The sequence below is a fragment of the Corvus hawaiiensis genome, chromosome 24 (genome assembly GCF_020740725.1).
Source record: "Corvus hawaiiensis isolate bCorHaw1 chromosome 24, bCorHaw1.pri.cur, whole genome shotgun sequence".
Classification (NCBI taxonomy): Eukaryota; Metazoa; Chordata; class Aves; order Passeriformes; family Corvidae; genus Corvus; species Corvus hawaiiensis.
This window is the reverse complement of record NC_063236.1, coordinates 1,473,335-1,500,426: the sequence shown is the minus strand read 5'-3', so window position 1 is coordinate 1,500,426 and position 27,092 is coordinate 1,473,335. Positions and strand designations below refer to the sequence as shown.

Here is a 27,092-nt window from a genome sequence, read left to right as displayed (position 1 = left end):
GTGTCCCCGTGTCCCCCCTTCAAGGCTCCTGCAGCCACATCTGAGGAGGGGGACAGGGGGAAGCCGCATCCTCTGGAGCCCGAGGGAGAGGGAAAGACCCCCCGCACCCCAGGAGGGAGAGGGGGCCGGGTTGGGATGGAGGGGGCTCACATTTAAAAACAACAACAAATAAAAGAAACAAATCTAACACTTAAAATGAGGTAGGTTTGGGTGCAGAAGCTCCTTGTGTCTGTCGGGGTCTTGGCTGCATCCCGCCGCCGCTCCGGGGTCTCGTCCACACGCACAAACAAAAAGAGATCAAAGGAACCGAGCGAGCTCTGGCCGCCACGCCGGCGGGGCAGAGCCCGGATTGTCGAGCTCAAGGAGTCTGTGTTACCTTGGTAATTAGCGAGCAAATATTATTAGTTTCTAAAAAAAAAAAAAAAAAAACCAAAAAAAAAAAAACCAAAACAAAAAAACGAAACCAACCAAAAAAAAAAAAAAAAAAGAAACCAAAAAATAAAATAAAATAAAATAAAATAATCGTTATATCCAGACCGGCTCCGCACAATCGCTCCGGCTGCGCTGGGCCCGGTGCTGCTCCCCCGTGGCTCCCCCGCGAGGGAGGCAGGCGGGGGGTGGTGAAGGGGGTGTTTCTGAGCACCCCCCACTCCTTTTTTCCTCGCAGGACGAAGCAAAGAAAACCCTGAGTTGCCAGTTCATCTGTCCGTCCGTCCCGCTCGGGCAGGGCCGGCAGCGCTGCAGCCGCCGCTCTCCCTCAGTGCCCGGCTGCCCCCGGCACCTCCTGCAGCCCTGGGGGGCTCGGCGAGGTCTCTGAAGCGGGGGTGGCAGCCCCCAGCCCCTTTTTCCCAGTTAGTTCATCCACTTCCTGCAGTTCCAAGCTCCACAGTGGCAGGGGATCTTGTGCTGATCGTCCTCGAAGTCGAACTGGTAGTCGTAGGTGAGCTGGGAAGGAGCGGGGAGTCACCCAAAGCACAGAGCTCAGCCCTGCCACCCCCAGCCACCCTCCCTTGGCCCCCCCAGCCTCCCAGGACCACCTCAGCACCCCCTCAGTCCCTCACTGACCTCCTCCCCCTTGGGGATGCGCCGGCTGGAGATGATGATGATCTTGTCCTCCTTGTCGAAGGTCACGACTTCGGCCACACAGTTCGGGGCACACGAGTGGTTGATGTACCTGGGGGATGAGGGGGGTCAGCACCAACCCAGGGATAGGACAGATGGATGTCATGGCTCCCTCTGGGGGCATCCCACCACCCTGAAGTCCCCCGTGCTCACCTGGCCGGGCCCCCCGTCAGCGTGGCGTCAATGACGTGCTCGTTGTTGATGCGGAACATGTAAATGCCGCGGTTCTGCCACGGAGGAGAGGGGGTTGAGGAGTGCACTGAGGTCCCCATATCCCACCTGAGTCAACGTCCACCACCCCACATCCCACTGGAGACCCTCAAATCCCCTCAAATCCCCTCAAATCAAATACGAGACCCTCCATGTCCCACCAGAACCCTTAACACCCCTCCCAAGTCCCTCCACATCGCGCCTGAGTCCCCCCCATGTTCTGCCAGAGCCTCCAACATCCCACCCAAGTCCACCCACATCCCACCCGAGTCCCCAACATCCCATCTGACTCCCCCATGTCCTTCTCAAAGTCCCTCCATGTTCCAGCAGAACCCTCAACACGCCACCCAAGTCCCTCCACATCTTGCCCAAGTGCCCACACGGCCCCCAGCATCCCACCAGAGCCCCACCTGCTCCTCATAGATCTTCTCCCGTCGGTTGGCCACCTCGTTGCGGATGATGGTGCCGATGTACTCGATGACCATCGTGTGCTTCTCGATGTCCTTGGCCGCGTAGAGCCCCAGCCCCTGGATGCGGGACCGCGCCAGGTACACGTTGTTCTTCCACTCCGTCTTCAGGCGCCGGTACTGGGAGGACTTGGAGTGCACGAACTGCTTGCTGTAGGGCGTGTTGGTCTCGCCCGTGAACGTGCTCTGGTAGGCCTTGGACATGCTTGTGCTGTTCAGGGTGTGGGGCCTTCCAGGGGGGAACGAGAGGAGTTAGAGCTGAGGGATCTCCAGGGATCCCAGCTCTCCTGGTGGATCCCAACTCTCCCCGTGAATTCCAGCCCCACTTACCGCTTGTAGTGGGTAAGGATCTTGGGCTCAGAGCGGGCGCAGCCGGTGGGATTGATCATCAGTGGCAGCTCCATCAGGGGATGGCGCCCGTAGCGGAACAGGTAGTTCTGGCAGCTCTCGACGCCCGGCAGCTGCAGAGGGGGACACAGAAGGACCGGGGGTCAAGACGCAGCACCAGCACAGCCACCGGGCCCTTCCCCAGCAGGGTGGACCTCCAGTATGGGGGAGAGACCCCCACCCACCCCAGGACCCACCGACTCAGCGATGCGCAGCACCGCGTGCACCGTGAGGCCGAAGAGCTCCTCGCCCTTCAGGTACTCAGGGAAGAGTCGCAGCATGTCGGCCTCCTTCCTCATCATCGCCACTGGCTCGATGATCCGGTTCCAGACAGCTGCCAAGGGGAGAACCACAAAATTAACGAGCCTGGAAAAGTCCTCCAAGATGATCAAGTCCAAGCGACCAATCACCGCCTTGTCACCAGAGCACAGCACTGAGTGCCACTGAGGTGGGGACCCAGTGGGGACCTCAAGCCACCTTCCACCGCCTCACCCTCTGGTGTGTTCTGGTGTGGCTCAGCCACTGGGACAAAGGCCGGACGCTGTCATCTCCCAACTCCTTACCTTGTGGCGAGGAGTCAGAGAAGACAAGATCCTCCAAGCCCTGCTCGATGACCTGCACGACGAACTCGGGGCGCCCGTTGTTCTCGCAGATGGTGCAGCGGTAGCAGCAGCGGCGGTTGTTGGTCCGCAGGCTCCAGTAGATGCGCGTGGCCTCGTAGCCCACGGGGTAGAGGGCTGTGACGCTGTGGAAATCGGCCATCTGGTGTGGCAGCAGCTGCCCGATGGCGTGGAAGACCAACCCACCCACACGGAACATGTGGAGCCGCTCCCCACGCTGGATGATGCTGGCGATCTGCTTCACCTCGTCCCGCTCGATGTAGACGCGGCGGAACACGGTGAAGCTGCTGAGCTCCTGCTCGCAGGGCCCCTTCAGCTTGTGCAGGGGGCACAGCATGGTCTTGTCCTTGAAGAACATGCACTTGGCGCGGATGGCGCAGGCGAAGTGGTACACGCTGGGGCAGCGGATGCGGTTGCAGCTGTTGGTGGCACCGGTTTTCTGGCACAGGGAGCACTTGGTGAGCAGCCCGCGGTGCAGGGCCACCTCCACGTTGATCAGGGCCCCTCCCTGCGTTTCATACACCTCCGTGGACCACAGGGCACAGTTCAGGTGGACCCAGAGGTCGAGGTCAAGGTTGAGCAGGCGGGCCGGCCCATCCGTGGCCCCGTCGCCCTCCTCGTGACAGAAGCAGCACTTGCGCAGGTCCTGCGGCACCTTTTCGGGGCGCAGCGTGGTGCCCAGCTTGTCGATGAACTCGGCAATCTCTTTGTCGCCGTCGCGCTTGGCCCCCCCTTTCTGGATGGTGACGAGGAAGCGCAGCCGTTTCCAGCGCACCCCCTTCCACTTCTTCAGCCGCGGCCTCGCCTCATCCCCGTCCTCCGGAGGCCGCGAGCGTGGCTTGAAACGGGGCGGCGAGTGGGCGGCTGCGGCCCCTTCCTCCTGGGGGGCTGGCGAGGGGGCCAGTGGCAGCGGTGACAACGGGGCTGGGGCTGCCTCGTGGGGTGCCTCGGGGTTGGGGACCCTGGTGGGCTCAGCGGGGCTGGATGGGGAGGGAACAGAGGGGGACAGCGGGGGCGAGGGCTCCTGGGGCAGGACAGAGAGCTGCCGCACATCCAGGTTGGAGACGTTGTTGACGTAGCAGTGGTGAAGGGTCTTCTCAGGAGCAGGGCTCTCCTGTGGCACAGGGAGGGGGAACAGGTCAGAGCATTGCAGGGATGGGGACCCCCAACCTCCCTGTGCATTGCAGGGAGGGGTCCTTGGCCTTGCAGGGGCCCTGCAAGGACACCTCAGCACCCCATATGCCCCTGACCCTGCAAAGACCTCCTGAACGCCTTCCTGGGAGACTCAGCACCGCCCATGGGGATACCTGGCCCCCTAAAAAAGTCCCTGCAACCACGCAGTGACCTACAGAGACCACCACACACCTCCACCAAAAAGCCCCTACTCCTGTACCCCCACACAGCCACAGCCCTATGGGTACCCCAATACCCTCCCCCCAGGCTCCCAGCCCCGGGGGACCCCTGCATGCCACTGACCTGTCTGAGCAGCGTCAGGAGGTCCAGCTCGCCCTTGAGGCTGTACCCCGGCAGCACCGCGTCAAACTGCTTCAGCCAGTCGGAGCTGCTGTCCGGCACCTTCCCAGCCAGAGCCTTCTCCTTCCCTCCGAGCATTCCTGGGAGAGGGATAGACAGCCTGTCGTGGGGGTCCCAGCCTGGGGACATGGGGGGCCCATGGGGACAAGGTGAACACTCACCGGCCATATCGGTCTCCACCTTCTTGGCCTCAACCACGGCTGCTCGCACAGGACCGTCAGGGAACAGCACCTCATAGGAGCTGGGGATCTTCATGCTCAGCAGCTCGGCCATGGCCACCATCACCCCATTGAGGTTCTAGGTGAGAGAAGGGCAGGATGGGTCCAGGGTGCTGCAGGTGTGTTGGGTCACTGCTGGGACCCCGAGGGTCTTGAATCCCCCCATGCCCTCGCTCACCTTGGCAGCAGCTGCAGACACCGTCAGCATCACAGAGACCTCGCTGCTCTTGCCCTTCTCCCACGGGGCTCCTGGGCCTGCTGCCCCCACCTTCCCTGGGGGAGCCCCAAAGGGCTCAGTGACCTCATAGGGTTTTGTGTCGGGGAACACTGGTGTGGGGAGAGGGGGGTCAGAGCCAGGGTCAGAACTGTGCAAACCCAGCCCCACCAGCTGCCACCCATGAGCCCACCCAACTGCCCCAGATCCCTGCTGGGAATCCTCCACCCTGCAGATCGCTTTCCCTCACATCCCACACTTCCCAAGGACCCTTCCCCTGACTCCCTCAATCCCCTCCTAGATGGGGAAGCCTCTCCTACCCCATCCATATCCCATCCTACCTGACACCCATGCTCCAGACCCCCTCCTGCCCAGTCCACGTGGACCACAGACCACTCCCGCCCTGCTCCACACATCCCTCCAGCCCATCCCACCTGGGATACTGGCCCGGGGGATGATGGGGATGATGGGGGACAGCACACGCTCCTCCAGCTCTGGCTTGGCCTCACTGAGAAGTGGGAATCGGAGCAGCTCCTCGCCCAGGACGCTCTCAGGGGATGAAGCAGGGACGATGCTGTCGGGGGAGTCACTCTCATCGTCACTCTCCATCCTGTGGGGACGGACATGTCAGCGGCTGGTGTCACCCATGGAGGGCTGGTGTCACTTGCGGGGGGTCGCCACCCTGGGGGGTCTCACCTGACGTCCTCGGTCTGGTTGTGCGGAGGGGTGGGCAGTGCTGCCAGCAGGTCCAGGCTCTTCACCTCCACGGCCGGTGCATCTGCACACAAGGGATGGGTGTCATGGCAGGGGGTGACAAGCGATGGCAGGGACTCTGTGCCACCCCCGTGCCAGCCAGGCTCACCTTTCTGGCCGTGGGGCTCGCAGGCTGGGTCGGCGTCCTTGGGCTGCTCCCCCAGCTCTTCAGGGGCCGTGACACCGTTCACCATCTTCTGCTGCACGGAGGGAGGGGGTGTGGGGGGCAGCGAGGAGGGTGGCGTGGGTGGGTTGCTGAGGTTGTTCTAGGGGGAGACGGCGGGGTGAGAACAGCAGGATGGTCCAGGACCCCCGGAGAAGGGGGACACCAGGGAACAACCCCCCTCTCACCTTGGTGAGCAGCTGGGAGTAGTAGTCGGGGACGCTGTCGAGCACAGCGCTGCCGAAGGCGCCCCGCAGCTGGCTCTTCCCATTGATGGGGCTGCTGCCGAAGGGCGCGAAGAGGCTGAAGTTGGCCATGATGGTCGGCTCCGTCAGTGGCAGCAGCGACAGCTCCTGGGGACAGAGCGGTGAGGGAGGGACAGGGGCAAAGGCAGCCCCTCGCCACGCCCTGGCCCACAACCATACCTGCTTCAGCTGCTTCATGAGTGCCTCCCCAGGACGCAGCCCCTCATCCTTCCGCAGCTTCTTGCGGGACGCTGGGATCCGCTCGTTGCCTTTCTGCACCCGCTTAGGCTTGGTGGGTGCTGGCTTCCTGGCAATGGAGGGGTCCTGGGGAGGGAGAAGGGGGCGTGAGCCGTGCCAGGGCAGCCCCTCACCCATCACCCCACCCCCTCACCCCAGCCCAGCCTGTCCTGCTCACCTCCCGGCCCAGCAGCAGGGACTGCGGCCGTGGCTCTGTCCCGGTGCTCCGGTTCTCCATGTGCCCATTGAGCTCGCCCGGGCTCTGCGCTGAGAGCTGCACATTCTTGGCCCGCAGTAGCTTCTGCAGCAGCAGGTGCCCGGCCTCAGAGCGCCCACCCGAGGCCAGCAGGCTGTTGGCTTGGCTGTCCCCAGGGTCCCCGTTGGCCTCTGGTTTCGCTGTCTCGTCTCCATCCAGCTCACACTGTGCCACTGCTGCTGCCTCTTCCTTCGGCTCCTGCTTCACCAACACCTGGGGGGCTTCGCCTGCTGCAGGGGCCCCCTCTGGCATAGCCCCATTGATGTGGGTCTCACCAGGGTTGGCTGGGTCCACCCCTGGCGCCTCGGGGTCCCAGGGGCCGTGTGCTGGCTCAGGGAGGGCACCGCTGGGCGTGGGAGTCAGCCCTGGCTCCGTGGGTGCCGCAGGGCTGGGGGCCAAGGCTGGGATTCCCGGTGACGTCTTCTTTGGCTCTTGGGGGCTCTGCTCGGGGCTGGCCAGGTGCTGGGGGGCACAGCCCAGGGGCGAGGGGGCTGGTGGTGTGGGGAGGCGGATGAGGCCAGGCTGGGGGCCACGGGCAGCCAGGGCTGCCTGAACCAGCTCAGCCAGGGGCTGCTGGGGGGGTTGCCCTGGCAGCGCCCGCCCCGGCTCAGTGGCAGAGCTGCTCTGTGTCTCTGCTGGGGCACCTGGCCGGGGCTGGAAAAGGGACCCCATGGGACGAGGGGGCTGGCGGGTGGCAGGCAAGCTGTAGTCCGGGGCCTGCCCGGGGAAGGGGCCAGGGGTCCGTAGCGCCTGGTTCTGCTGCAGCAGGCTCTGCTGGTGCCGCTGCACCAGGAGGGCCTGGAGCTGCTGCTGCTGCTGCGGCGTCAGATGCCGCAGCTGCGGGTTCTTGGCCAGGACACCCTGGAGCTGCGCCCGGATCTGGCCCATCACCGGCCCCGGCACCTGCCCCAGGAGACCCGGGGGGAGAGTGGCTGTGCCCGCTGCCGCTGACCCTACTTTGTGCTGAACGGGGCTCTGGAGCCGCGGGGGCTGCGGCTGCCCTGGCAGGGCCCCTGCCAGCCCCTTGCCCGGCTGCTCTGGGGGCCGCGGTGCCGGCACCATGGTCTGTGCCGGGCCTGTCCCACAGCCCAGCGGTTGCTCTGCCACCCCCGCCGTATCCCCATGCTGCTGGGACAGCTCGGGGTGGACAGCCCCAGGGCTCTGCAGTGGCGGGGCGAGTAGGGCGCCTGGCTGCCCGGGGGCTGCCCGCAGGGCACCTGGCTGTGGGGAGGTCAAGAGGAGCTGCTGGCTCTGCCCCAGCTCAGCCTGGTGCTTGGGGGCCAGGGGCTCCGGGCCCCCCAGCCCTGGCGGGTTGAGGGCTCCCTGCTGCTCCCCATGCAACTGCCCCCCGCTCTCGCCGCCCTCAGCGTGCAGGGCGCTGCCGTCCATCCCCGTGGGCTGGTCCTTGGCAGCCAGGACCGCCGGGGCCGACTGCATTCCCTGACTCAGGTGCAGCACAGAGGGGGCCTGGCCCCCCGCCCCGTGCTGCGGAAAGTGCTGGATCGAGGGCTGCCCCTGGCCCAGCCCCAGGAGACCTGGCTGGGCAGCCGCTGAGTTCTGCTGCTGCTGTGGGGCCAGCATTGCCCGAGACTGCCCCAGCTGCTGGGATAGCACGAGCCGGTGGCTCAGCATCCCCGGAGTCTGTGGCGTCAGCTGGGGTGAGCCCAGCACCCGCTGCTGGTGGGGGGCCAGGACGACCTGGCGCTGGGGTGGGGGGTGGCCCATCACGGGCTGGTGCTGCAGCCCTGGCGCGTGGCCCAGCACACCCGGCTGCTGCTGGGGCGAGAGCTGCTGCACCAGGAGGCTCTGCTGGCTGCCCAGCAGCCCCGGCTGCTTCGGCACCATGGGCTGAGCCCCCGCGCCGGGCTGTGGGGCTGGGGGCTGCTGCTGCTGCTGCCCCAGCAGGCCAGGCTGCCCCGGCACGGCTGTGGGCTGCATTGGGGCCTGGCCCAGCACACCTGGCTGCTGCATGGATGCCTGGCCCATCACGCCTGGCTGCTGCAGCGATGTCTGAGCCAGCACACCTGCCTGTTGCATTGAAGCTTGTCCCATCACGCCTGGCTGCTGCATGGACGTCTGGGCCATGATGCTCTGTGGCTGCATCGAGCTCTGTCCTATCACGCCCGGCTGTTGCACGGACGCCTGACCCATCACACCCTGTTGCTGCATCGACGTCTGTCCCATCACACCTGGCTGCTGCATGGACGCCTGCGCCATCACACCTGGCTGCTGCATGGACGCCTGTCCCATCACACCTGGCTGCTGCATGGAGGTTTGACCCATCACGCCCTGTTGCTGCATCGACGCTTGTGCCATGACACCTGATTGCTGCAGTGACGTCTGTCCCATCACACCTGATTGCTGCATGGATGCCTGTCCCATCACACCTGATTGCTGCATGGCTGCCTGTCCCATCACACCCGGCTGCTGCATTGACGTTTGTCCCATCACGCCCTGTTGCTGCATGGCTGCCTGTCCCATCACACCCGGCTGCTGCAGCGACACCTGTCCCATCACACTCGGCTGCTGCAGCGACGTCTGTCCCATCACACCTGGCTGCTGCTGCAGTGACACCTGTCCCAGCATGTTCTGCTGCTGCAGTTTCTGTGCCAGCTGCATCCTCTGGAGCTGCCGCTCCTGCATCAGGCGGCTGTCGGCGGTCAGCCCACGCAGCGCGGGGTTCCCACTGAAGAAGGCGCCAGAAGAGCCGGGTCCTGGGGCGTTCCCCACGGGCTGCTGCCCCATGAAGGACAGGCCCTGCTGCACGGCCATGGACACACCGCCCTGGGGCAGGCGCAGCCCCCCGGGCTGCCCTGGCTGCTGCCCCAGGCCCTGCGCTCCCACCACGGCCCCCCCGGGCTGCTGCACGCCGTGGGCTGAGAGGAGCTGCCCTGGGAGCTTGGACATGAGGCGGGGGCTCTGCGAGGGGCTCAGGGCCATCACGGCCGAGGCCTGGTGCTGGTGCTGCTGCTGCTGCTTGTTGCGGTACTCAGCCATGAGGTTGGTGTGCTCCTTCTGCTGCTTCCGCACCTGATGGGGACGGTGGGGTGTCAGTGCCAGGAATGGCAGGGTTTTAGTGCCAGGGACAGAGGGGACAACACAGCCTTAGCACTAGGGACAGTGAGGCATCAGCACCGGGAGTGGCACAGTGTTAGTACCCAGGACACTGGAGCATCAGCACTGGGAATGGCACAGCGTAGTACCCAGGACAGTGGGGCATCAGCACTGGGAATGGCAGATAGCAGCGCCAGAAATGGCCCAGCCTCAGCACTGGGAATGGCACAGCTTTACTGCCAGGGACCCCGAGGCATCACAGCAGGACTGGCACAGCATTAGTGCTGGGGACAGCAGGGTGGTAGAACCAGGAATGACATGGCACCAGTGCCAGGAATGGCACGTTTACACTGAGGACATCACATTTGCACCGAGGATGGCACAGTGTTAAACTTGGGAAGAGCGGTGCATTAGCACTGGGGACATCACGTTTGCACCAGGGATGAGGTGCCCACCCACATGCAGGGTCCTACCTGGTCCAGCTGCTTCTGGATCTTGCTCTGCTGCTCTGTCACCAGCTTCAGCTTCTCAGCATCGGCCTCGGGGAACTCCCTCCCGGCTTTCTTGGCCGTGCGCTGCTTGGCACACAGAGCCTTGCGGGACTTGCGGTGCGCCCCGATCTGCTCCTCCAGCACCTTCAGCTGCATCTGCAGCAGCTGCTGCGTGTGGAACAGCCACTCCTCGTACTGCCGCTGGTCGGCCTCGTCTGTGGGACGGGGAGAGGGCATGGGTCAGTGGGGACCCCAGGTCAGCAGAGACCTCGGATCAGCGGGGACCCCGGGTGAGCAAGGACCCCGGATCAATGGGGACCCTGGCCCCCAGGGGCAGGGTGAACCCCATCCCTGCTGTGTCAGTACTCACTGATGACGCCCTGTGCAAACGTGGGTGGGTTGGGGCGAGCCTGGGTGGGGTCTGTGCCGCTCCGCTCCTGGCAGAAAGGGCAGCGTTGGGGACACACGCTGTGGACTTCTCTCCTCTCCCCACAGTCCCCACCCCCTCAGAGAGCCACAAAACCATTGGCCGGAGCAGTTCTGGCAGCTCCAAGAGACCCCTGTAGCCCCTCTGGACACCCCACTCACCTGCCCGCTCCCCGCCAGTAAGTGGTTCTGCATTTCGGAGACAGCCGGGCCCCCTGAGAGCCGCTGGGCCAGCAGGGAAACCTGTTGCCTTTGGGGGACACACACAGAGATGGGGTGTGAGCCAGAGCCAAGGCAACCTGCCTGCCCCACCCTGTGCCCCCTACATCCCCCATTCCTGTTACCTGTTCATGCCTGGGGCCACCCCGATGCTGCCCTGAGCCATCACCTTCTTGATGCCCTTCAGTGCCACCATCTTGGCCTTGGCAATGGGGTCCATGATGTCCTCAGCCGCAAACTTGTCCAGGTCTGCTGGGAGAGAGACCACAGCATGTTCAGCCCTACGTCCCCCACCCGAAAGGGCCCCGTGCTCCCCAGAACAATCATCCGCAGCCCCTACCTGTGTCCGGGAAGAAGCTGTTGGCCAGCTGCTGCTGCATGACGAGCTGGGGGGGCTTCAAGCCCAGGGCAGGGGGCTGCACCCCGGCCATCGGCTTCTGCACCAGCACCTGCTGCTGGCTCTGCTGCGGCTGCCCCAGGGCCACCTGCACCCCATGGGGGGATGACAGCACATGCGGCTGCCCAGAGCCCATGCCCATGTGGGGGGCCAGAGCTGGGCCCTGCTGGGGTGCATTGAGCCGGGGGGGCTGCGGCGGCAGCAGCGGTGGCCGGGCCACCAGCCCCAGCGGGAGGGGTGTCTGTGGGGTGCCCAGGCGGGGTGGTTGCCCCTCGGGAGGCTGCCCGGACGCCCCTGTGTGCAGCATGGGGTGTCCCGGGGCTGGGAGGTGGGGGGTGCCACGGGGCAGGTGGGCCGACATCTGCTGCTTCTTCTGCAGCTCCTTCTTCTCATGCTCCAGGAGGTCCTCGATGAGCAGCGGCAGCTCGCTGGCCACCAACGAGCTCTCCATCTTGTCCAAGTCATCCGCCGGCGAGTGCCGGGCACTGCCCAGCCCCAAGGCTCCACTGTCCAGCTCGAACTTCTCCAGCAAGGGGTTGCTCTGGCCACCCAGCTGGGCAGTTGCCAACCCACGGCCAGGGCCGGTGTAGGCGTCCTTCTCCAGCACGGGGACGCCAGTGTGGCCACTGTTGGAGAACTGAGCCAGGCCGAGGCGAGCGGGGCCGGTGCTGGAGCTCAGAAGGGTCTGGCCAGGTTTGACGCTCAGCCCCAGGGAGGCAGAGATTTTATCTGTGCCCTGCAGTGCTTCTGACTTGACCGGCACCGGGAGGCGCTCAGGGCCGGTGGCAGTGAACTGGCAGGGCGAGGTCTTTAGGCAGCCGTCCTCCAGCTTGGGTTTGATGTCAGTGGGCAGTGAGCCGGCCTTGGCCTCCACACCCTGAGCCTTGAAAGCCTGGTCGGGGGCCAGCACAGTGCCCGTGGGGCAGGCAGAGAGTCCCAAGCCCATCCCAGACACCAGTCCCTCCTTGGGCACCTCCTGATCCTCCGCAGATGGGGTCACATCTTTGCTGTCCGCAGGGTCGGGGAGCTTCAAGGCGGGCGCTGGCGGTTCCGTCTTGAGCTGGGCCTCACGCTCAGCCTTCTCGTTGGCCGACTCGACCAGGCGCAGGTGCTCGTTGAAGATGTCCTTCTTGTCACCCGTGTCCAGCTCGGGGTCAGTGTAGGCCAGCAGGTCGAACTCATCACCATTTAGCAGGTCATCAAGGTGGGGGTCTGCTGTCTCCAGGCTGTCCAAGTTGTCCAAGTCATCGTCCCCTTTGGCCACATCTGGATCCAGGCTAAGGTTGGCCAAATCATCATCGTCTTCCAAGTCCTTGTGGGAGCCAAAGTCATCGTCCAAATCAGGCTCCACGGGCACCTCGCAGGGCAGCCGCCCCCCCTCCAGGCTCAGGTGGCTCTTCCCTGGGGCCGGCGCAGGGTCCGGAGCGGGGCCGTCCTTGGGACCCTCAGGGCGGAGGGCAGCACCAGAGGACAGCGGGCGCGGGGGGACGTGCTGCAGCTCCAGGGTGGGGGCCGGCAGCGGCGGGGCCGCCTTGGCGTGAGGCTGCTGCTGGTGGCTGTTGCCCATCTCGGCTCCCTGCGGAGACGCGGGCGGCAGCGGTGCCGGAACCTTCTGGGATGGCAGCGCCTGCATGGGCATGACGGGGGTGCAGAGGGCCTGGGGGGTGCCTTCCTCCCCGGGCAGGAAGAAGCGAGGCCGGGGTGCCTGGGGGGCAAAGGGAGACCCCACGACCCCTCCAGGTCCCTTCTGCATGTTGTGTCGCAGCTCGATGAAGGGAGCACCCAGGGCAGCTGGTGAGGGGGGCACGGCCTCGGCAGGGGTGGGCAGGCGGGTGCCCAGGCTGCCCATGGGGGTCCCAGTGGCCGGGGGGGCGAAGCGGGAGGTGACAGGGAGCCGCAGGGCCGCCACGGCCGCCTGTTGCTGCTGCTGCTGCTGCCAGAGGTGCTGCTGCTGCTGCTGCTGCGGGGACGGCGACGGGAAGACCCCACGGGGGTAGAAGGCCTGGGGGGGCCCCACTGCCGCCCTGGAAGATACCACGGTGTTGGCACCAGCTCGGTACAGCCCCGATGCACCACGTCCCATCCCCCTCAGACCGTGCCAAGCACCCAAAAACCCACAGCCACCCCCTCCCTCCCGAGTGCTCCCCACAAGCTGGGGGTACACATGCTCCCGGGGTGATCCCTGCTGGCTCCCACCCGTGCACGCTGAGCCCATCGCCCGGTCACGGGGCACCCACCGCCCGCTGATGTCCAGCATGGCTGGCGTGGCTGCCGGCGGGGGCCGGGAGAGCCGCTCGTCCTGCGCAAACGCCGCCTGCACCATGACGGAGCCGGGCAGCTTCCCAGTGCCAGCTGCCGTGGCCAGAGTCCCGAGGAGACCCTTGTCCTGGGAGAAGGAAGGAAAAAAGAGAGTCACCCCTCCATCAGCAGCACCCCCACCCATGCACACCATGCCTCAGCTCTCCCACCTGTGCCGGTTGGTACGGGGCCATGCCCCGGCTCAGCTCGAAGCTCTGCCCGCCGGCCTCCGGGGCCCAGCCAGCTGGCGAGGAGGAGGCGGCAGCGGCCACGCTCTCCTTCTCCTGCCGAAGGCTGTTCCGCTGGATCTGCTGGCGGATGAGCAGCTCCCGGAGCCGCTGGCGCTGAGAAAAATCGACTGTTAGAGCCCAGAGTGGCAACAGGAGCAACGCAAACCACACGTGGAGTGGCTGTCAATGCCTCCAGAGTCCCAGTTTTTCCCTTTCATTCTCTCCCAAACCCGAATGGATACAGCCAGATCCCCAGAGAGACCTCACCTGCCGCTGCTTCTCCAGCTCCGACTGGCTCATGGTGCCAAGAGCCCCATCCTGGCCACCAGGCAGCTCCGCCAGGTCCCGGTTTGGGGTTGCCGAGAGCCCCGTGGCCACCTCCTCCCTCTTGTCGGCCGTCAGTCCCAGCGCAGCGCGGGGCAGGAAGGCTCCAGAAGGGTCCTGCTGCTGCGGGGGGGCCGGGGGCTGCGGCGGCAGCACCGACGGGGGCCGCAGGGGCGAGAGGCTGTAGGAGTCAGGGGCGGCAGTGCCAGGGCCCAGCGGGCTGCTGGCCTGGTGGAAGCTGGGGGACGAGGCGTAGGCCGAGCTCTGGGGTTTCCCAGAGCCATAATGGCTGTTGATCCCGTGGGGCTGGTGGGATGGGGAGCCCTTGAGCGGCTCCGAGACGGCCGGGGGGAAGGTGAAGCGCATGGGGGGCTGGCTCCCCGGGAACACGCTGGCGCCAGGCGAGCGGGTGAAGGGTGGCTGTGGCCCGGCCGGTGCCTTAGCGTGGGGGTCGCCTGCCGGAGTGCCTCCAAAACCTCCGCCAGCCGCCCCCACTGATTTGAACCCCGGCTCCGGCATCTGCGGACGGGGGGGTTTGTGCAGCGGGGTGAAGGGATCCCGGGACTGTGGCCGGGAGGGCGGCTGGGAGTAGGGATCTGGGGATTGGAAGCGAGGGGTGACGGGGGACTGGCAAAAGGCTTCGTTGGAGAGCGGGCGGGGGGTCAGAGGGGACTGGGAGCTGGATTGGGACTGAGGGCTGGCGGGGATGCGGGAGAAGGGTTCGGAGGGCAGGGAGCGGGGTGGGAGGGCGCAGCAGGCCTCGGGGGGCTGCAGCCGGGGGGTCAGCGGGGGCTGCGAGTAGGGGTCCAGGTAGGGCGACTGCCGGTAGAGATCGGGGTGGCCAGGGGGCGAGGGGGCCAGGGGATGGGGGTCGGGGGGCCGGTGCCCCAGCCCTGGGCTCTGCGGCTCTACCTGAGAGACCCGTGGGGTCATGGGGGCTTTGAAGACGTCGGCCGCCTTCAGCTCCGCAGCCGAGAGGTGGGGGCCACCCGGGGAGTCCCCGTAGCCCATGGCAGAAGCATAGCCGGGCGAGCAGACCCCCAGGCTTCCCCCATCCTCCTTCTTCACCTCCAGACCCTTCTTCTGCTCCCCGAAAGGCAGGGGAGAGAGCAGGGCCTCAGGGGGCCGCGCCCCAGGACTCCCTGGCACCGAGAGGTTGTCCAAGGAGGGGCACCGAGGCTTCAGGAAGGGGTCGGGGGTGCTGGGTTGGTGCCGGGGGGTGCCAGGCGGCGTGGGGTGGAAGTCGGGGGGAGCGCGGGGGGCTGTGAGGGGCTGGGGCTGGCCAGGGAAGGGCTGGAAGGCAGCGCCCGACGTGGGGCTCTGGCCCAGGGGCGAGGGGAAGCGCGGCTCCAGCGAGTAGGCGGGGGCCGCGCCGTAGGGATCGTGCGAAGGCACTTGGGCAGGGGACTGGGGCGGGAGCTTGAGGAAGAGCTCGCTGGGAGACTCCGGTCCCCCTCCGGCACCCGCTGGGGGCTTCAGGAAGCCCTCGCCGGTGGCGGGGGGGCTGCTGATGTAGACGGGCTGTGCCCCTGGCGGCACCGGGATCCGCAGGTGCAGCGAGGGCCTCTCAGGCTTGCGCAGTCCCTCCCCTTTGGTCTGCTTGTTGATCTGGCTCTCGGCCTGCTGCAGAGAGAGCCGGGCCATCAGGGCTGGGGGAGCCCTCCTGCCCTCCCGGTGGGGAGGGGATGGGCTGGAGGTGGGTACACCGTGTCCCCCAGGGCTGGGCCGGGGCCGCCGGGCACCTCCCCACGCCTCACGTACCTTCTGCACCTTGTTGATGCGATGAGCCGCCCGGTTATCTTTGGCCTTTTGCTAACAAAGACACGAAGCCAGCTGACTTGCAGCCCCCGGCGCCCCGGCCCCCCACTCCGCTGACCTCCCAGCACTCACCAAATACGGGGCTTTGTCCGTGGCAGGGACTTTCCTCCAGAGCTTCATGATCTGCTTGCAGCGGCTCGACCAGTCTGGGAGTCCAGTACGAGCAGATGAATGGGAGAAAAGCGACATTAGCCCAGACCTGACGAGCCCACCCACATCCTTGGTGAGTCACTGTCCCCCCCTTCACGTGAGACACAGCCCTGTGCCTGGGAGATGGAGCTGAGACCCCCTGCCCACTTCAGAGAACACTTCAGTGCCACAACAGCCGGGATCTCCCCTCCAGAAAGGGACCAGGGGAGTCACGCTCCACCCACAGCCCCACCCCTCACCCCAGTGGGGTGGCTGCAGCCCCCCCAGAGCCCTACCTGGATAATCCTGCTTGAGGTTGGGGAAGTTCATGTTGGCGTAGAGGACGGGGGAGATGGTGGAGAGCTCGCCCAGCTCCTCGTCCTTCTCCCAGCGCTGCAAACTGCGCTGGTTGTAGGACAGCCCGTCACCCTCGCCCTCCGTCGTGGGCGTCGTGGGGGTCGAGGGGGTGGTGGCGGCCGAGCTGCTGGCCCAGGGGCTCTCAGGCTCGCAGTGATCTGGGCTGAAGAAGCCACTCCGTTCCCTGAGAGGAGTGTCACAGATCATCAGGGTGTGAGGGAAGAGTGGGTGCCACGACAGCCCGCAGTTCAGCTCCTCCAAGGAGGGGACTCTTTAAGTACCTGTTATCGAGGAATGGGGACTGGCAGACCCCCGAGTAGGAGTCCAAGGAGACAGATCCAGACAGCGAGCCCAGGGAAACGCTCCCTGTGAGGGAAAGGAAGGGGGTTGGAGGGAAGGCAAAGCTGGGGCACAAATCTGCACCTGCCCTGGGGGCCCAAACAACCCCCAGATAGCACAACCCCCAAAATGCTTCTCATGTTCACCCCCAGAGCAACAGGGAATACCCAGGAGCCTGGGCTCTCGGGTACCACAGGCACCACTGCTCTCCAAGCATGTCAACCCCATGAGTTTGGCTTTCCTGGGCCTGGCCATGAGTCCTGCCCTTCATCACACCCTCCAGGGACCTCCTGGGTGACAGGGGCTCTGCCAGTTCCACCCACCCTGTCCCGAGAGCTGGAGGTCTCCTTGCAGGAACGGCCGCTGTGCCCGGCTGGGGTCCTGCCCGGCCTCCATCCCCGCGGCCACGCAGTTGAGGGGCTGCTCCCCACGCTCCGCCGAGCCCAGCACGTCCTTGAAGAGCTGCTGCACGTCTTTGCTCTCCATCTTGGGCAGCTCTGCAGGGGCAAAAGCAGGAGCTGAGCCACCACAGCGTGCAAATGCCACACTGATGGGAAATGGAGAAAGCTCGGGGTCACGGTCCTGGGACCGCTACGGCTTCAGCGGATGAGGGGGTACAGGATGGTCTCACCTTCCGTGGGGATCTTGTCGAGGTCGGAGCTCAGCGCTCCCTCGCCAGGGGTGGCTGGTTTTTCAGTGTCCCCAGGGTCTGGAGAATCCTTCGGCTCATCAGCCCCTGCGAGGAGGAATCAGGAAGTGCCCTCAGACTCCTGGGGCCCCCCAGCTCAGTGCTGGGGACCCCCAGGGGCAGCCCCCATCACCCAACAAGGGACAGGAGTGCCTCGGTCCTCCAGCGACGCCGCGCCACGCGGGGGCGCTCTGGGCGCCACTCTATGGTCACCAGCATCATGGGAAGGGAACCATAGAGGTCAGCCCTGCCTAGAGGGGCCCCCTCAACCATAGAGTTCCGTCTCGATGGTTGCGGGCGCCATACGCCCCGTGGAGGACTCGGCCATCGAGGGGTCCCGTGGGGGTCCCGGGGCTCACCCAGGTCCTCGGCCTTTGCGTCGTCCTTGCCATCGTCATCCGGAGCGGCAGCGCTGCCATCGGTGCTGTCGTCCCCTGCAGGGCACCCCAGGATTCAGTGAGGAGGGCCAGGACCCCACAACCCGCCCGCGGTCACTCCCTGACCCCCAGCGTCCTCCTACACTCCTCAATGGCAGCCCCCAAGAGTTCTCAGCATTCTCCAACAAGCTCAGGGATGCCCAACAACCCCCTAGCCATCCTCAGCCATCCTGGCGACCGCGACAACTTCCAACAAACCCGGGGACCCCGGCTGTTGTGGAACAACCCCAGGAACAATCCCCAACCATCCTCAACAACCCCAGGGATCCTCAACCAACTCCAGGGACCTCCAACCACACTAGGAACCCCCATAAACCCCCGGAACCCACAACGACCCCCCACTAACCCCTCTCCTGGACGGCAGCCATGGTTTGGGTTGCAGACCCACTCCTGGCCACACTCACCTCGGGGATGGGTGGGGGTCTCCCTCCTGTCCGGGGTGCTCCCCAGAAGTGCCCCAGCCAGGTTGGGGTCCCCCTTGGGCCTTGGGGCACCCTGGCCCAGGGAGGGGCGGGCGGCCCCGTCCCCCACTCCGCCCGCTGCCAGCAGCGCCTTCCGGCTCAGGTCCATCAGTGCCTTCCCAAAAAACGCCTCCTGGAACGGGAGGGTTCCGTCAGCATCGGGGGGTGCCCTCCATCCATCCCCCCCATCCATCTCCAGCCCCTCCATCCATCCTACCTGCAGGTATGGGGGGAACATGTCCTCCAGCTTGCTCTTCTTCCGTCCCCGGCGCTTTTTCTTCTCGTCCCCCTCTCCTGAGCCTGGATCCAGGCCGGCCTCGGCTGGGACATCACCCGGAGCCCCTGCAACGGCCCCCCCAGGAATGAACACTCACCCCCCCAGAAAGGGTCCAGGGCTGTTCCTGTGCCACTGGCACAGCGTTGTGGGGTGCAACCTGAGGGCCCCTCCACATCCCTGGGGGTGAGAGAGGAAGCGGAAATGGGAAGGGGTTGAAAAGAGAAAGAATGGTGCTGGAAAGGGGAAAGAAAAAAAGAGGGAAAGGGAAAAGAGGGAGGGGGGAAAGGAGGAAAAGGAGGGAAGGGAGGAAAGCAGAGAAGGGGAAAAGGATGGAAGGGGAGCCACTGGGCCCTACCATCCTCAGGGTGTCCTTCGGTGCTCAGCCCCTCACGCCCCACGTCCGGCAGCACCGCTGAGACCTTCTTGAGCCGCGTGTGGGACTTGCGCTGCCGCACCATGAACCCGCCGATGCCTGGGGGGCAGAGAAGGAGGGGGGATCACAGTGGGGCCTGGAGGGGTGGGTTACAGAAGAGCCCGGAAGGGTTCAGGGCCTGTGGGACACTCACCGGGCCGGTACGGTTTACGCTTCCTCTTCTTGCACTCCTCAGGGTCCTCCAGCCCCTTCCCCGAGTCCCCGTCAGCTCCAACGTCGCGGTCGGGGCTGGCCGGAGCCTCGAGCTTGATCTCACACTCCATGTGCTCCACACCCACTGCCAGAGGGGTGCACATGAGTGGGGTCCCCTGGCACCTCCACACTGCACGCCCCCAGCTCTCCCGCTGGCAACACCCACCCTCGGCTTTGAGCAGCTCATCCGTGTCCAGGTCACCGTCCTTCTTGTCCTCAGGGCCCAGGGGGTCACCCCCCTCCAGCCCCCCATCCCCGTTGAGGGCGCCTGGGCGGCCCTTGCGCTGCCGCCGCTTGTGCAGGGGCGACAGGGTCAGGTTGCGCAGCACGGCCATCCCTGTCTCCGTCAGCCACACGCCCTCGAAGCGGAAATACTGGGGCTCTGAGGGGACAAACACCGGCGTTGGGGACAAACGCCAGAACTGGGTGCACAGCCAGAAGAGGGCACAGCACCGGGAACCCCACGGCCCCGGCAGGGCACCGCACGTACCGGGATCCTTGGCTTTGACCATCTCTGCGGAAGGTGCGGGCACTATGACAGGAAAACAGAGGGGAAGGTAAGTCCCCATGCCACCCAAATGCCCCCCCAAGTCCCCCGGAGCTCCCTCTGCCCCATGAGCTCACCGGGTTTGACCACATAGGGCTGGCAGGCGCTGCAGTCGAAGCCTTCATCCGCAGCCTGCTCCACCTCCTCCTCGGTGAAGAGGCTGTCGCACGCCGCGTGCAGCCACCTGCGGACAGCAGTGGAGGCCTGTCACACACCACGGCCTCCCCCGGAGGACCCCAAATGTGACCCCCCTCCCCAAGGCCAGGGCACGGTGCTCACCGATCGCAGTGCCGGCACTGGATGAGCAGGTCGTCCTCCACGTACTTCTCGCGGCAGAAGGGGCAGACGACGAGGCTGGCGCAGGGCGCGCAGTGGGTGTAGTTGTTCTGCCACTCGCAGTGGAAGCCGGGGGACGCGGCCCCGCACTGCACACAGCACACGCACCTGCACAGGGGGGGTCCAAGGGGTCAGTGCCAGCGCCCAGCTCCCCCCGTGGCTCCCTTTGTGTCCCCCACGCACCACTTGCACTTCCAGCCGCCCTTGGGCACGGTCTGCAGCGGGGGGTCCAGGCAGTACGTGTGGTAGCTGATGTCGCAGTCGTCGCAGAGCAGCAGGCGCGAGGGGTCGGAGGCTTTGCCGCACACCTCACACACGATGCACTCCACGCAGCGCCAGCCCTTCAGCAGCATCACCTTGGTGATCTGGGGACACGGCAGGGCAGCCACGTGAGCCCTGGGCATGGCCACGGGGGGTCCCCAGGCTCGGTGTGGCTGTGGGGGACACGCCAGGGCTCGGCACGGATGTGGGACGCGCCAGAGCACAACTCAACACACGGACGTGCCAGGCATGACCTCGTGTGCATCCCACGGGACATGGACAGTCCCTGGGGGGCACAGCACAGTCCTGTGGGGCCAGGGGTCCTGGGCCCCCTCCTCACCTTGCTGTTGACGCAGTAGGGGTGGTAGCACTGGGAGCACTGGGAGCAGGCGAGGAGGTGCCCCTCGGCCCCACGCCCGAAGCTGCCGCACACCACGCACATGTCCTGGGAGGGGAGAGAGGTTATGAGTGAGGAGACAGCAGCCGGAGGGAGAGAGAGAGAGTCTGTCCCACCCTGTCCATCTGTCCATCCTGCCACACCCTGGTTACCTGCATGAGCACAAACTTGTCAGTGTTGGAGAAGAGGACGACCGTGTTCTGCATTGTGTCGTCATCGTCCTCGTCCTCCTCCTTGCTGGGCGAGCTCTCCACATCAGCGAGCTGGGGACAGAGCGGGAGGCTCAGCACTGAGGACACCCCCTCTGTGCAGGCTGGGGGGCACCAGGAATACACAGGGCCAGCAGAACCCCTCCCCAGGGGGAAGCTCTGTACCTGCCCTATGCTTGGGGGGTGAAGCCCCCAGACTCAGCAAAGGCCCAGGCAGTTTCACCTCCCGTGAGACCTCCATCCACCCCATCCTAACTATTCCCAAGCCTTTCCAAGGGATGGATGGTGGGGAAGGGGATGGGGGAGACGCTCAGCCTCACAGCTCAAGGACCCCCTGGACCCCACCTCTGCCCCAGCCCAGCCTTACTGCTAAGGTGTCAACAGACGAGGTGGTCGACTTCAGGCGTGCACGGCCCCGGCCTCGGCCCCCGTGGGACCCCCCTCGGGGGCGTCTCCGCCCAGGGAAGCTGCTGCTGCGACCCTGTGGCCAAGGGGAGAGGGGAGTTACAGCACCGGAGGGCCCAGTGGGACCCCCACGCCAGGGCAGCAGAGGGGCACTGCCCCATCCCAACCTGCCACACGCTCAGCCCTCGCCTACTTGCTGCAAGGGCTGCCCAGGGAGCGGATGTAACCCCAGTGGGGTACTCAGGGTTAGGGGTCCCCCCAAAATTGTGGTGAGCGGGGTGCCTCCATACCTGTTTGACGCGGGAGCGCCCCGGGGAGCTGCGGCGCCGGCTCTTGTCCGCATCGCCCTTGGCTGCTGGCTCGAAGAGCAGCGAGTCATCGGTCTCGGCGCCCAGCGGCAGCGACCCAGCGTCCTCCTTCTGCAGGCTGGCATCAGCCGAGGCTGGGCCCAGCTCAGGGGACAGCGACCCCCCACCCTCAGGGTCCGGGGACCCCAGCAGTGGCTCCGAGCCGGGGAAGCTGCTGCTCGTGTCCCCCTGGCTCAGGTTGGAGATCTCATTGAGGATGTCGGGCCGTGGGCGCAGGGCGGGGGGCTCGGGGCACCCCTCGTCCGCGTGCCCCAGCAGCTTCTCGCCGGTAGTGCACACCTCCATGGGGGTCTCAGGGCCCAGCTCCTCCGGCTCCAGGAGCAGGGGGGACCCCGAAGGAGACCCCTTGGCTTCGGGGTCCCCCCCAGCCCGGCCTTCCTCCAGCGCATCCTCCTCGCTGAGTGGCGGGGAGCTTCCACTGGTGCCCTCCCTCTCCAGCCTCGGCGCCTCTTCTTCCTCCTCTTCCTCCTCCTCAGGCACGCCTGGGAAGGGCCCCAGCTCAGGGGCTGGGCTGCCGTGGGGGGCATCTCCAGGGGGGCTGGCTGGGGACTCCCCCTCGCCACCGGCCATCTCCATCTCCTCATCCTCAGGTGGCTCAGCGGGGGCCAGGGTGACAGCAGGGGAGCCCAGGGGTGGCGGTGGGGAGCCAGGGGGGTCGGTGTCCATGGCGGTGCCAGGGCTGCCGGGGGGCTCAGGCAGGGCTGGGGTGGGGGGCTCGAGCACCTCGTCCTCCTTGGCATCAGGGGAGGGGGCTGGGGTCCGTGCGGGTGAGATGGCACGAAGAGCTGGGGGTAGAAAGGTGGGAACAGTGATATCACAGCCCCCCTGGAGACACCCACCCCCTCAATCCCAACCCTGGTGTTTCCCCAGACCCACCTGGGGGAGCTGAGGGTGGGGGTGTCATCTCAGGGGGCAGCGAGGGCTCTGGCTCCAGCTCCATCTCCTCCTCGGGGAGCACCTCTGGAGCCAGGGCTGGCGCTTCCTCTGCCACCGTCACCTCGGGGAGGAGACCTGGGGAATGGGGATGGGGTGAGCGGGTATGGGGGTCCCCTCCACTCCCCTGTGCCACCCAGCCTGGGATTGAGAGGCAAGACCCCCTCCCACCTCCCCGTGTACCCCAAAACAGGGCACCAACACATGAAAAGAGGAGGAATATGGGGGTCAGGCAAAGCCAGTGTTGGGAGGAGCCCCTGGTGTGGGACCCCCACGCCCACCAGAGATAAGAGGAAGGGGAAGAGGACAGTGAAAAGCTCCCAAATTACCTGGTGGGTTCAGGTCCTCCTCGGGGAGCAACTCACTGGGGACCGGCTCTTCAGGGGGCAGCTCAACAAGGGGGGGCTCTTCAAGGCTCAGCTTCTCGGGGGGCAGCGCTTCGGGAGGAGGTTCCTTGGGGAGCAGCTCGTCGGGGGGTGGTTCATCGGGGGGCAGCTCGTCGGGGGGCAGCTCTTCAAGGGGTGGCTCATCAGGGGGCAGCTCTTCGAGGGGCAGCTCATGGAGGGGCGGTTCATCGAGGGGCAGCTCGTCGAGGGGAGGTTTGGGGGGCGACTCATTGGGGGGCAGCTCGTCAGGGGGTGATTTGTCGATGGGCAGGACTTCAGGGGGCAGCTCATGGGGGGGCGACTTCTCGAACGCTGGTTTCTCAGGGGGCAGCTCAGCAAGGGGAGGGACATCAAGGGGCAGCTCATTGGGGAGTGTTTCACTGGAGGACACCTCCTCAGGGGGGGTTCTGTCAGGGGGCAGCTCAGCAAGGGATGGTCTCTCGAGGGGCAGCTCCTCAGAAGGAGGCTCCTCGGGAGGCAGCACGAGAGGAAGGGGCTCCTCAGGGGGCTGCACATCAGGAGGCTGAATGTCAGAAGGCTGCGTGTCGGGGGGCGGCTGATCGAGGGGCAGCTCGTCAGAGGGCAGTTCTTCGGGGGCTTCCTCACTGGGGGGCACCTCCACAGAGGCCAGCTCGCCAGGAGGAGACTCAGCATTGCTTGGGGGAGCCTCCTTGGGGTCTGGGGGTGCCTCTTTGGGGTCTGGGGGCGTCTCGTTGGGGTCCAGGAGGGGTTGCGTCTCCTCATCACCCCCCACAGGCTCCAGCTCAGGCGGGGGCATGGGTGCATCCGTCGGCTCGCTGGGGACAGGGGACTCCGACCTGGGATGGGGGAGCCTGGGTGAGGGGGCAGGGCTCAGGCCACCCCTTCCCCAGGGCTGTGGGACACATCCCCTGAGCCACAAAGGGCCTGATTCCCCCCTCGAAACCAGCACCCCCATCCCCACTCACGTCTGGGCGGGCGGGTCAGGCTGTGCTGGGTGTTCTGCCGCCGTGGGGGCATCGGCTGTGGCACGGCGCTGCTGGCAGTCCCCGCACACCGCAGACCCCAGGGACCACTGGCAGCTGGAGCCGAGCCCCGCGGGGTGCTGGCCACAGTCCGAGCAGACCCAGCAGTTCTGGGGGGAGGCAGAGATGTGTCAGGGGGTGCAGTGGGGGGCAGGCACCCTGTGCCCCTGAGCGAGAGCAGGACATACCTTGCACCTCCAGGAGCTGGTGGGGAGGCCCTGGATGGCCGGCTCCATGCAGAAGGGGTGGTAGCCCTTGTCACACGCCTCGCACACCAGCATCGCAGAGTCCCGGCTGGGCTGCCTGTGGAGTGCAGGGGCGAGTGAGTGAGGGCTGGGACCCCTCCTTGGGCGTGTATTCCCCTCCCCACCGCGGGGCTGGGGGCTCACCTGCAGGTTTGGCACACTTTGCACTCGGGGCACTGCCAGCCCGAGCGCTTGCGGGGCGTCAGGGAGATGTCCAGGCAGGCCCCGTGGAAGTGCTGCCCGCAGCTGGTGCAGAACACCAGGTCCCGCAGGTCGCCCGGCCCTTTGCACACCGAGCACCGCGCATCCTCTGCCAGCCGGGAGAGAAGGGGGTCAGGGCTGCCTACTCAGGGGGTTCTACCCCACCGGGACCCCTGGCTGGGGCAGGAGGGTCCCAGCACCCAGGGGTGATGTCCCCAGCCCCACGCACCCGTGTCCACGGCCTCAGCCACGTGCTCAGGGCAGAGCAGCCGCAGGGTCTTCATGGACTGGAAGCAGCCGCTGGCGGCGGCACAGGGGAAGTGGTAGAGGCGGGAGCAGCCGGCGGCTGCCCGGCACGGGATGGTGGCCCCCGCCCGCCCGCAGCGTTCACATTTCTGAGGGTGGAGGAGTCCGGGGGGGTCAGTGCTGCTGCAGGGGGCCAAACCGAGCCCCCGCCATCCCCCAGGACCCCTCGGGGTCTGCTCACCTGTGAGATCCCTGAGAAAACAGCTCTGGCCACGCTGGCCACCTCCAGCCCTGTACCAGCCGCCCAGGCCGCACACCAGTGGTGCACCCAGCAGTGCCCTGTGGGGAGGGGGTGTCAGGGACAGCTTGGGGACACCCAGGTGGCACGATGGGGACCCCCATGCTGTAACCGCACTCACCTGTCGGCTCGAAGAGCTGCACTGGGGTCACCCCCTCGGAGAAGCCAATCTGAGCCAGACCGTCGCCCGCCAGCTCTGGCTCTGGGGGGAGCTGGCTGGGCCCTGGAGGAGGCTGGCCAGGCCCATCCGGGGGCTCGTGGCCCACCAGCCGTTCCGGCCAGTCGGGCACCGGCTCGAAGCGCTGCAGCTCCCGCTGCCCGTGTAGGCTCCAGTCCCCACAGTTGCAGAGGGCGCAGCGGCGGCCCAACGGGCTGGGAGAGGGCAACGAGGGGTGTCAGCGGTATTTAGGACCCCCCCAATAGCTCCACGCCAGCCCCAAGCCCTCCCACCCTCACCTGCCAGCCTCAGGAGGTCCCTCCGTGTCCGTGCTCTCCGGCTCTGGCCCCACAGAGGCTCCTTCGGGGGGTTTCAGGGGGTCCCCCTCAGCGCTGCCCATCTCCTCCGAGGCCACAGCCCCATCGGCTGTGGGGAGAGGGGGTGTCACCACCACAGGGGAAACAGGGACAGGCCCCCAAAGTCCTGCCCTGGCTCACCTGGTGCGGCCGCGTCCTTCTCCTCGCTGGGCGCCTTCTGTTCATCCATCCTGCCTCTGGCGTCCCTGGGGGGCCACAGCTGCAGGGGGGACATCGGTCAGCACCAGGGGTGATGACACCTTCCCTGGTGCCCCTGCAGCCCCCCATGACCCTCTACCCTCTAAGGGACAGGGCAGCCTCTTCCCGTCACTCTCCCCAAGGGAAGTTTGTGGGCTCTCAGACTGGGAATGTCCCCCCGGAGCAGGGAGTGGGTCCCTCCTCCCTGGAGGTCCAGGACACCCCCTGGCCTCACCCATCACCCTCTGCCCCCCAGGTCCCCCCCAAGTCCAGGCAGTGACACCCAAACACATCTGGGGCAACCAAGCCCCCAGGTGAGCTCGATTAAACCGTGGGAGAAATGGGGGGTCGGTGACCCCGGCTCTATCACACACCAGCACCCCACGGAGTCACCAGGACCCCCGAGGAGCCCTCAGGACCCCCCCGGGAGCACACCCAGTGCCCCACACCTGGGGGATCTTTGGGGAGGATTTGGGGGTGCAGCAGAAAACGGGGTTCCCACCACCAGCACCTGCCTGTGCCTCAATTTCCCCAGGCCCAGCACGAATCCTACACAGCACAGGGAGTCCCGGTGGGAAGACTCACCCCAAAACTCAACGCACAAATCTGGGGGGGGGACATATCCTGATCTGCAGCCGCCCCCTCCCACCGCTGCTTCACGCGCACCCCAAAAACCCGAGAGGGCTCTGGCACCGCGGGGCACTGAAGGGGACCCCAACCCTGACCACGAGCCACACACGGGGTACGGGGGGGAGACCGGGAGGGGACCCGCGGGCACGGGGGGGGCCCCAACCCAGAGCCCGGGGCACCAGGGAGCGGGGGACGCGCTGGTGCCGCGCCAAGCCCCCAAAAACCCGAGACGGCGCGGGGCGGGTGGAGAGAGCCCCCGGTGGGGTCCCGGCCGCGGAGCAGGAGCGTCGTGTCCCACCCAGCACCCACCCAGCACCCCCCGCCGGTTCCCGGTGGGCCCGGGGGTATTCGGGCCCTCCCCGGAAAGGCTCCGGGGCCGGGGGGATTTGGGCCCGCCCGAGAAAGGCTCCGGGGCCGGGGGGAGGCCCGACCACGCGGGGACACCCCCCCACACCCTTCCCGGTACGGCCGGGCCACGCTTCCCCCGCTCCCCGGTGCAACCGGGGGGTCGAGCCGGCCAGGCCCCGATCCCCGGCCCACCGCGGCCTACGCTGGCACCGGCACCGGGCCCCGAGCGACGGGCCCGGCCGTACCTGCGCTGCAGCCGCCCGAGCCCCACCGGTACCGGACACAAAGGCGTAGGAGCCGCGCTCTGGGCCCGGCCCCGGTCAGGCCTTACCGGGAGCGGCGGCACGGCGGAGGCGGCGCGGCCCGAGCCCGCACGACCGCGGGGCCGCTCCTTCCGGGGCCGCCGGGGCCCGTCCCGCCCGCGCGGGCCCCCCGACGGGGCCGTTCGCACTCCCGCGCCCCCCGCCCGGTGCTCACCCCCGCGGCCGCCCTACGCCGACGGGCCTCGGGGCGCGGGGCGTTCGGTGCTCCCCGGCGCGGCCATTTCCAGAGGAAAGTAGGTCCCGCCGCCC

General features: G+C 66.6%; 1 protein-coding gene across 8 annotated transcripts; it reads right to left on the bottom strand.

The window, feature by feature from the left end:
* Positions 1-169: 169 nt before the first annotated feature.
* KMT2D (lysine methyltransferase 2D) lies at positions 170-27,092 on the bottom strand. 8 transcript variants are annotated; one of them, XM_048327414.1, is made up of 55 exons: positions 26,998-27,092; positions 25,486-25,564; positions 25,288-25,414; positions 24,953-25,203; positions 24,775-24,872; positions 24,517-24,682; positions 24,231-24,396; positions 24,030-24,144; positions 23,785-23,951; positions 22,781-23,655; positions 22,395-22,529; positions 21,441-22,303; positions 21,113-21,226; positions 20,689-20,799; positions 20,480-20,584; positions 20,062-20,243; positions 19,822-19,986; positions 19,620-19,726; positions 19,486-19,527; positions 19,162-19,377; positions 18,937-19,080; positions 18,726-18,842; positions 18,311-18,435; positions 18,037-18,226; positions 17,555-17,629; positions 17,139-17,243; positions 16,831-17,004; positions 16,450-16,534; positions 16,108-16,352; positions 15,755-15,837; positions 15,626-15,676; positions 13,808-15,487; positions 13,481-13,654; positions 13,250-13,398; positions 10,956-13,036; positions 10,741-10,867; positions 10,559-10,646; positions 10,341-10,407; positions 9,953-10,185; positions 6,348-9,455; positions 6,113-6,256; positions 5,876-6,040; positions 5,634-5,790; positions 5,468-5,549; positions 5,206-5,381; positions 4,736-4,884; positions 4,501-4,636; positions 4,283-4,419; positions 2,750-3,920; positions 2,384-2,520; positions 2,130-2,260; positions 1,743-2,028; positions 1,276-1,349; positions 1,066-1,174; positions 170-945 (listed from the first exon to the last, which is right to left on the bottom strand). In XM_048327414.1, exons 2-55 carry the CDS (start codon positions 25,532-25,534, stop codon positions 853-855), a joined length of 16,302 nt encoding a protein of 5,433 aa, XP_048183371.1. In that variant the 5' UTR covers positions 25,535-25,564; positions 26,998-27,092; the 3' UTR covers positions 170-852. The 8 variants fall into 8 exon arrangements, with proteins under 8 accessions (XP_048183371.1, XP_048183373.1, XP_048183374.1 ...); XM_048327416.1 differs by having other exon boundaries at positions 10,741-10,864; XM_048327417.1 differs by having other exon boundaries at positions 10,741-10,864; positions 15,755-15,828.

Coding starts and splice junctions, on each gene's coding strand:
- KMT2D (XM_048327409.1), bottom strand. CDS start 25,534: ATGGATGAACAGAAGGCGCCCAGCGAGGAGAAGGACGCGGCCGCACCA. Junction 16,535..16,830: donor CCTCCAGCTCTCGGGACAGG/GTGGGTGGAACT, acceptor TTTCCCTCACAG/GGAGCGTTTCCCTGGGCTCG. Junction 15,677..15,754: donor CGGACAAAGCCCCGTATTTG/GTGAGTGCTGGG, acceptor TGTCTTTGTTAG/CAAAAGGCCAAAGATAACCG.